This window comes from Chinchilla lanigera, unplaced genomic scaffold (genome assembly GCF_000276665.1).
Source record: "Chinchilla lanigera isolate Chin_1 unplaced genomic scaffold, ChiLan1.0 scaffold00051, whole genome shotgun sequence".
Taxonomy (NCBI): domain Eukaryota; kingdom Metazoa; phylum Chordata; class Mammalia; order Rodentia; family Chinchillidae; genus Chinchilla; species Chinchilla lanigera.
In genome coordinates this window covers 6,326,265-6,335,620 of record NW_004955452.1, presented here as the reverse complement: position 1 = coordinate 6,335,620, position 9,356 = coordinate 6,326,265, and the positions used below count along the sequence as shown (strand labels likewise).

The 9,356-nt window shown below is 49.8% G+C and overlaps 1 protein-coding gene and 1 pseudogene across 1 annotated transcript in view; one reads left to right on the top strand and one right to left on the bottom strand.

Annotated features, from left to right (window-relative positions):
* Positions 1 to 158, bottom strand: part of Trnp1 (TMF1-regulated nuclear protein 1) — a gene marked incomplete in the record, with an annotated part of 6,195 nt that extends 6,037 nt beyond the window's left edge. Inside the window, 1 exon segment of the mRNA XM_013519741.1 lies at positions 1 to 158. Within this exon segment, the coding sequence (XP_013375195.1) occupies positions 1 to 139 (139 nt within the window).
* An 8,828-nt stretch (positions 159 to 8,986) lies between these two features.
* The window catches only part of LOC102018056, a 10,186-nt pseudogene continuing 9,816 nt past the window's right edge, over positions 8,987 to 9,356 (top strand).

The following is a 9,356-nucleotide window of genomic DNA, read 5'->3' as shown; positions in this document are numbered from 1 at the left end:
GGGTCGGGGTCAAGGTCGGAGTTGGGGGCGGGGGTTCAGGGCACGCCAGGGGCTCCCGGGGCGGCGGCGGGGGGGACCCCGGTTCTGCCGTCCCTTCCTGGGCCCCTGGGCCGCAGGCGCTAATGCGGCAGCCCGGCATCCCCCGCCCCCCGGCGGCCTGCGGCTGTCGCTCCTGGAGAAGGACGGGTGCCAGGCACGAGAGCAGCGAGAGGCGGCCGCAGTGCCCACGCCGGCGCCGCACCCGCCGTGGGGGCGTCTTATAGGACACGGGGCGGAGCGATGGGCAGTGCAGCCAATCAGAGACCGGTATGCCCCAAACCCGCCCCTCCTCCCTCGGCCGCGCGAGTTCAGGACGTTCCCCAAATCCTTCTGGTCCCAGGTCTTTCGCCCAACTCAGCCCTAAGAGGGCATCAGGTCCCCATGCACCTCTCCCCAGATCTGGGATAGAAAGGAGACCGTATCTGCCCTGGCCTGTCTCTTAGAAGTCCTAGAATCCAGTCTACACCTGGGGGAGGTTTTACCTGGAGCTCCCGCGTGACAGTAAGAGCCTGCCCTGGAACTCAGGGCGCCTCGACCCCTTACGCAGTGCTCCTTCGCGTACCTCGAGCCTCCAGTTGGCTGAATCGGTTGCTGCCTGGTCTCCTAGGCAACAGGGTTGGCCAGGAGCCCCTCCTTTCTACCAGGGGTAACGGAGCGGTTGAGGAAGAGGGGCGAGGGGCGTCCCGGGAGGATGTGCTTCTGGGCAGTTGGTTCCACGCCAGTCAGGCCCTCCGCTTGCAGGAGAAGCACCGCAGCGCAGCCGCTGAGCCCGCAAACCTTGGTGCCCCCCGCCCAGCCTCAGACCCCCAAGGATGCAAAGTTCTTCCCCGGCCTCTGCGTGCTCCTCCCAGCAGATGTCTCCACACCATTTACGTGGAAGGGAGAAGAGATAGAAGGTGCCGCGGTGCCTTGCCCAAGGTCACATTGCCGGCTGGTGGCTCAATCTGGACAGAAGTGCACCAGCTCGGTCATTCATACGCCAGGAGGCTCGGACACTCAGGTCGCCTGTCGTGGAGGGACCCTCCGTATCTGGGACTTTCGTCATCCTGGCAGAATGAAAGCATGACCCCTGCCCACTTTCCAAGCAGCAGTAGTGGCCCGGCTGTTCCCTTTCCAGGCATTATTGGGACCTTATGGTCCTACCTGGGTTTCCCCCTGCTTGAAGGTGTCGTCCAAGATGAGAGGTGACTATGTGGGAGGGAACAAGGTGTGAAAGGCCGGAAACCAGCTCTGAAAGCCACTGGGAAGGACTGCAGCAGACCCGGGGCTGCGGATGGGGGCAGCGAAAGACGTTGCCCCCGTGAGCCGTGCCCAGGCCGAAGAGGAGGCTGCAGAGAGCGCCTGGCACTGAGGCGAGAGCCCCTCCCGCACGCTGCGTGCTCGCAGGTGCTTTGCCTGCCCGATGGGGCCTCGCGCACACACAGCTTGGCTCCAGAGAGGCGGCTCCGCAGGCCTCCGAGAGCAGGGAGGGCGGGCGAAAGGAGGGCTGACTCGGCGAGGGCGAGGGCTCAGTGAGATGAAGAAGGGCCTTCAGAGCAGGTGATGGACCCAGGGAAAGGGCTGGTGCTGATGGCTGCAGTGTGCTGGAGGAGGCTTGCAGGGCAGAAGGCTCAGCTCATGTCTTTCTCTGTACAGAGGCCCTCCCATTGGGGTGGGGAGGTTGACAGGTGCTCTGCCCGCATCTGGCAGATCCCCGCTCCCAGTTTATGGGAGATGGTGGGGAGCAAGACCTGGAATGACCCCCAGCCCTACCCCACCATGGGCCAGATCCGGCAAGCCAGTCCCATCTGTGTTCCAGAGCCACCAACACGCTCCTTCTGGGGGACCTGGGCACTAATTTCTCTGAGTGGGAAGGCCTGGGACACCAAATTCTCTGAGGGGGCTGGGACTGTGAGGGTAGCTCTACTAGTAGCACAGTGTGCACTTGTCACGCTAAAGACCCTGGGTTCAATCCCCGGTGCATTAAAGAATAATTACTGAGTGAGTGTTCTCTGTCTCTTCACATCCCTTTAGAGTAGGATTAGGAGCCTTTTCTGTGTGATGAAAAACCTACGTCCCCCAAAGTCACCTCACTTCCCCATTATTCTCTGACAGTAGTCCCTGTTCCTGTCCTGTGTGGCATTCCACACAAGTTAGAGACACACATGTGTTTATTTTGGTTTTGCTCATCACTAGAATCCTCTAAAGTTAAGCAGAGTGCCTGGCTCCATAAGGCATTTAATGAACTTTTTTTTTTAAGGAATGCTGGGGATTGAACCCAGGTCCTTGCACATGCAAAGCAAATACCCTATCACTGAGCTACAGCACCAAGCCCAACAAATTTTTGTTTTAATTGAAAATAATACAAAGATAGAGCTTGCTAAGCATGGAGCCCCCCTTCTCCATTCATTTATTCATCCATGCTTTGTTTCAGTCATTCAACAGCTTGATCATTCCCACCTCTGCTGGGCTGGCTGCGGGAAGCAGAGCAAGCCCAGGTGCCCCATTTCCGGTGAGTTCAGAGGGCTCTGGACAGGTCCTCACAGTGCAGTAAGGTTTCCGTCAGGACTGGGAAGCACAGAGGAGCGTGAAACCAGCCGAAGATGCTATTTAACCACTGCGTGCTCCTTATTGCTGTGCTGGGAATGAAAGCCAGAGTCTGAGGCATGCCGGGCAAGCACTCACCACTGAACTAAAGAAACCCTCAGCCCCAGGAGGTGGAATTTATTTATTTATTTATTTATTTATTTATTTATTTATTTTAAGAGGTTTCATTTTATTTGATTGACCACGGAGATAAAAGAAAAGGATTTTTATTTTATTTATTTATTTTTTTTTAGGAGGTAGAATTTAAACTGAGACCGAAGGATGAACCCAAGCAAATGATGCAGAGATGGGAAGGGAGAGGGAGGAGAATTGTAGGTGGGAGCCCCTGATCCAAAGGCCTAGACATGAGAGAGGTTTGGCATCTGCCAGTCTTCTTGCCATCTTCCTTAACTTAACTGGCTTGAGCTTCATACTCACAGGAGTGGACAGAAACCACCGCCAACCAACCATCCAACCTGGCATACATAGCATTTAGAATGAGAGGACACACACACACACACACACACAATGAGGATCAAACCCAGGGCTTTGCACATGGCAGGCAAGCACTCTGCTACTGAGCCTCATCCCTAGCTTTTTTTTTGTTTTCCTTTTTGAGACAGAATCGCCATATGTATTCCAGGCTGGCTTTAAACTCACTATGAGTTTGTTCAGACTGGCCTCCAACTTGCAGCAATCCTACTGCCTCAGCCTCCTGAGTGTTGGGATTATAGGCATGCACCACCACACCTGGCAGCTTTGCATTTTTAAACTATCATGAGTCGTATGGTTTTTTGATCTTTCTAAAAAAAATTTTTTTTTTCTTTTTGAAACAGAGTCACACTGTGCAGTTCAGGCTGGCCTTGAGCTCACTTTGTAGCCCAGGCTGGTCTTGAACTCGCAGCAATCCTCCTGCCTCAGCCTCCCGAGTGCTGGGATTATAGGTGTGTGCCACCAAACCTAGCCTTTCTAGAAATTGTACATTCCTTTTGTTTTTGTTTTTGTTTTGTTTTTTTTGTCTTTTTGAGACAGGGTCTCGCTATGCAGTTCAGGCTGACTTTAAGCTCACTGTGTAGCCCAGGCTGGCCTCCAACTTGCAATGATCCTCCTGCCTCAGCCTCCCGAGTACAGGCATGCGCCATCACACCCGGCTATACATTCCTTTTATAGGAAACAAAATAGAGAAGAAATGCTCTAAAAAGAATAAAGAGAGAGAAAAAAAGAATAAAGAGAGCTGGGCACATCTATAATCCCAGTACTTGGGAGGCTGAGGCAGGAGCATCACCAGGAGTTTGAGGCCAGTCTAGGCTACATATTGAGTTCAAGGTCAGACTAAACTGCATAGTGAGACCTTGCCTCAAAAGAAAAGAAAAAGAAGAGAGAGAGAGAGAGAAAGAGAGAGAAGAGGCCTGGTGTCCAAGAGACTTGTGTTTGGGTAGAAGTTCAGTCCTTCCCTGGCTCTGTAGCGCTAAGAAAGGCCTTTGACTTCAGGATCGTCATGTGAGACATGGAACTGCTAATGCCTGCCGCATAGACAAGGACATCCACAGATGCAAGGATCTGCCCAAGACCTCACAAATTGGTTATGACCGTCTGATCAAAACATGTGGTCTGAGGCTGAGGACCCAGAAGAGAAGAGGCAGCCCGGGTCAGATTCTGCGTGCCATGCCGTCAGGTCTGTACCCAGCGCCCCCGGGAGAGCAGCTAGTGGAGACAGAAGAGCCTTGCCCGAGTGTGGCTGTGGCCCCAGCCAGATCCCCTCCTTCAGTGGGGATGGGTGGAGGTGGAGACCTGAAGAATCCCCTCCCATCCCTGTGGAAGATTCCAGGTCTCCTCTAAGAAATCCAACCCCGCCTTTCACTCTCTTCCTGGCAACCTGGCCTGGCACCCTCTAGGATACTGTCTCAGTTTAATAATTCAGCAGATGCAGGCAAAGATAGCAGCTCTGAAAATAACCCAGCCAGGCCCCAGCCTCCATCTCCCCTTTCCCCCAGGAGGTGCCCTGGCCCCCGCCAAGGTCTCTGGTTGCTCCCCAGCCTCACTACTCCCGCCCTCCTCCCTCCTCGCCTGCCCTCTCCGCATTCTCATATTAAGAGCTTTAAAATCAATTAGGCCTCAAAGGAATGGGTTTGTTACCGCTGTTTTTATAGTTGTGTTGCCCTAGAAGTCAGTAGACTTGGGTTTAATTCACCATGTGGCTTGAGCAAGTCCTTTCTCCTCCCTGAACCTCTGTTCCTGCATTTGTAACGTGAGGCTTCCGGCTTCTAACTGACCGGGAAGATGGAGTGGGGGTGTTATTTGGACAGGGACGCAGGAAGGTACCGCTTGGTGCCAATGTCGTCTCAGGCAGCAGCAGCACAGCCCGCACCGCTGCTCTATCCGAAGAGCTCAGGGCTTCTTTGTTTTTAATCTTTCCTGTGATGAAAGATGTGCCCTACTTATCATTCCCGGAATAAAAGGCTGTGAGTTGTGTTCACATTGGAGGTAGCAGGTGTCACATGCTTAAGTGCTACATCATGCTTCTGACAAGTGGAAATTATACTCCTCTCCCGGGGAAGCACTGCTCAAATGACCCCACCTTTAGGGTCTTGATGTTTTGGGCTGTTTTTATAGTTGTGATTTGTTTTTGCAGTGCTGGAGATGGAACCCAAGGCCTCGTGCGTGCTAGGCAAGTGCTCTGCCACTGAGCTACACCCGCAGCGAGGGCCTCAGTTGTGACGACTCCAGAACTGCCAGGTGCTGGGTTTTTGTTTGTTTGTTTGTTTTTCTTATTGTTGTGTTTCAGTACTGGGAATTGAACCCAGGGCCTTCACATTGAGCTATACCCCTACCCCTTTTTCATTTCTTATTTTGAAACAGGGTCTTGCTGAGTCACTACATTACCAACGCTAGGCTTGAATTTTCAACCCTACTGCCTCAGCATCCCACAGTTCTGGGGTTACAGATGGGCACCACTGTCACTGCCTGGTTAGTGACCAGGTGTCGAAGGATAAATACTAGGATAAAAGGGTTGAGATTATGTCTGTGTTCATGTATTTATTCAGCAACCCCATTAACTGCCAGCCACAGTGCAAGCTATCAGGGGCCAGTAACAAACAAGAGAGGCCTAATCCCTGTTTCCACAGAGTTTACATCTCAGAAGTCAAAAGAATTAAATACCAAGAAATGTAACCTGAAAGAATAATAAAATATCGGGGGGTAGAGGGGAAGGAAAAAAGTTGTTTTGAATCTGGTAATATGAGTGCTTACTCTGTACTAGGTGCTGATCCAGGTGCTGATCCTCTGTGCCAGGTACTGATCCTACTGTTATTACACACCCTGACTTTTTTCCAAGTTTTTTTTTTTTTTAGAATTTAACTTCTTTTTTATTGGTACGTTTTATTTATTTTTTGTCTTTCTGAGACAGGGTTGCACTATGCAGTTCAGGCTGGCCTTGAACTCACTTTGTAGCCCACTCACAGTGATCCTCCTGCCTCAGCCTCCCAAGCGCTGGGATTACAGGCGTGTGCCACCACGCCCGGCTCTATTGGTACATTTTAGAGATACATAATGATCACACTCATCATAGGGAATTTGTACTTGTGCATGACATAACTTGATTCTTTTTTTCCTATTCCCTCCCCTCCCTCCAATCCCTCTTCCTCTCCTTATTTACAAAAGCCTTATTTCCATTTTTTTTCTATTCTCTTTTCTTTCTCATCCCTTCCTGTCTCTCCCCTCCCTCTCCCTTGTTCCCCTTCTCATTTGAATATTTTCTTCCCATTTCCAATATCTTTTTTTTTTTCTTTCTTTTTTTTTTTTTTGTCTTTTTGAGACAGGGTCTCGCTGTGCAGTTCAGGCTGGCCTTGAACTCACTTTGTAGCACAAGCAGGCTTCAAACTCACAGTGATCCTCCTGCCTCAGCCTCCCGAGTGCTGAGATTACAGGCATGCACCACCATGTCTGGCTCCATTTCCCAATATCTGTTATACATTTTGGTCCTTATTTACACTTTTGGTTTCTCACACCAGAGAAACAATGCAGTATTTAAATATGATGCACCTCATTTTACACAAGGGGAAACTGAAGGACAGAGTGCTGAGTGGTTAAGGTCTCATGGTCAAGAAGTGGTACAACTATTAAGCCCAGGATTCAATTCCCAGGAGTCTGTCCCCAGAGTGCTTTTGTAAAAGTCAACAATAATGAAGCTGGACATTGTGGCTCACACCTGTAATCCCAGCATTTCGCCACAAGTTCAAGGCCACCCTGGGCTACATAGCGAGACCTTGTCTCAAAAAGCCAAGAAATAAGAAAGATTCTTTTTTTTTTTTTTTTTTTTTTGATACTGGGAATCAAACTCATGACCTTGCACTTACCAGGCGAGTGCTGTGCTGCTGAACTATATCCCCAGCCCCAAAAAGCCAAAAAGTAAAGGAAAAAAAAAAAAGAAAAGAAAGAAAAATCACCAACAGGAATAAACTAGTGACACAAGAGAAAAAGGAGGGCTTCTGTTTTAAACTGAGCCATGAATGATGAGCAGGACTCAGACACATAGAAGTGGAGAGATTTCCCAACAGGAAAAATAGCAAGTGCAAAGGCCCTGAGGCAGGAAGATCAGTGCGTTTGTTCAGTGCCTGGTGAGCCTGCAGGAAAATGGGAGGATTAAGCTCAGAGGTGCAGTCCGGGCCTGAAGACCAGACTAAGGATTTCAGAACTTACTCTTTGCACAGGGGAGTCTGTGAAAGGCTTCAGTTGGGAATTAACATGATCTGATTACTTCTGAAAGACTATGCTGTTTGCTGCGAAGAAAATGGAGCAAATGGACTGCAAGGGAACAAGCGGAAAATGAGAGGACGTAGTTACAAGATTACTGTCATAATCCCTCTGAGCGAGGGCAATGCCTGGCATAACACAAGAGGTTGGAAGGGGACAGATGTGGGCTTTATGCGGCAATCAATGAGCGAGCTTGTGGATGGATTAGTACGGGGTATGGAAAGCCCTCTGGGGTTGCCAGTGATGCCGTGGGATGGATTAGGGTGCCCTGGACTGAGAGGGGGAAGCTCAAGGAACAGCCTTGATGGAGAAGTCCAGGTCAAGAAGTTTTCTCCCTAAAGTGATAATTACTTTATTCAAAAATAAGGTCTACAGAGGTAGTTTACCATATGTTTTGTTTTTTGTGCTGAGACCTAACCTTGTACATCCTTAAACATGTGCTCTACCACTGAACCACACCTCCAACCTATCTTCCTCTTTTTTAGCTCAAGTAAGAAATATTACACCTAGTAGGGGGGCTGCATCTTCAGTTTCAAAGGTGGAAATCTTATTATTGGGAGCAGTTGGCATTAACAGAGCATCCAGATAATATTGTGTATATTATTGTGTGCTGAAAAATGAATGTCTGTCTTATGAAATCATGTTTATTGCCAGGCGTGGTGGCACACGCCTGTAATTCCAGCACTTGGGAGGCTGAGACAGGAGGATTGTTGTGAGTTCGAGACCAGCCTGAGCTACAAAGTGAGCTTAAGGCCAACCTGAACTGCACAGCGAGACCCTGCCTCAAAAGAGACAAAAATAAAATAAAATAAAAAATAAAATCATGTTTATTATGGATCAATCTAATGTGGAAAGGCCAACTCAACAACAACAAAAAAATACAAAGAGTAAAAAAGATATTTCTGGTAAAGGTCAACACACAAGGGTAGATAAATCTTTGGAAAGAATTTTGTTTTGGACATCCAATCAGGCAGGTTATTGGTGCTTCTGGAAGTCATTGATGGAAAGTCAGCTGGAGATTTAAATTCAGGGAGTTCCCATAATCCCAGCACTCAGGAGGCTGAGGCAGGAAGATCATGAGTTTAAAACCAGCCTGGGTTACATAGTGTTATAGTTTGGGGTTTTGTAAGAGGGAGCCATTTAATACAGGACACATAGTTTATATAATTATTTTATAATAATCACCTAAAGCGTCATATACAAAAAGAGTGTAGGAAATCTGTCCACACACTAAAGACCAAAGAATCCAGCTGAGAGCCTGGATGCCATGGTAATGTCCTGCCTGAGTCCAGCTGAAGACCTAGAGCCCATAACAATGCCCCCCACAAGTCCAGCTGAAGACCTAGAGCCCATGACAGCGCTTCATACAGGCCTGTTTTACAGATCTGTGCTGGGAAGGCCCAAAGATCAGTGGTGGAAGCTAGGAAGTCTGTGCCAGCGGGATGAAGGATCTGTGCTAGCAGGCTGAGGGATCTGCACTGGAGCCAGGAAGCAACGTTCAAAGTAAGAACCAGACTGCCCCTCGAGGCGTTGCAGGTGTGGCTGCTGTGTCACATCTGCGTCACTAGGCGGCAGAGAGAATCGAGGCTGTGTCTCTCGAGGCTCAGTGTTCCGACCCGTGAACGCCGGAATGATTAGGAGCCTGACGCGGACAGAGCCATTGCAGGGTGCCATGTGCTTGCCAGCCACCTGGAGCCTGGTGAGTGAGGCCACCTTCTGCTGATGACCCTCAGTCACTTGAGGGTCTTGTAGTCCCGCTGCAGGAGACAGGAGATAGTTCACTGCCTGCGGGGAGGGGGTTTGTTAGGTTGCCTCCTTGAAAACCGTAGAAAGTAGTGCCTCCCCTCTTTTTGAGCCAGGGTCTCACTATGTAGTTCAGACTGGCCTTAAACTCGTGGTAATCCCACCTCAGCCTCCTGAGTGCTGGGATTACAGGCCTATACCGCCATGCCTGGCTAGGTGCATGGTCAAAACCTAACAGTTGTACCAGTTGCGAGGAT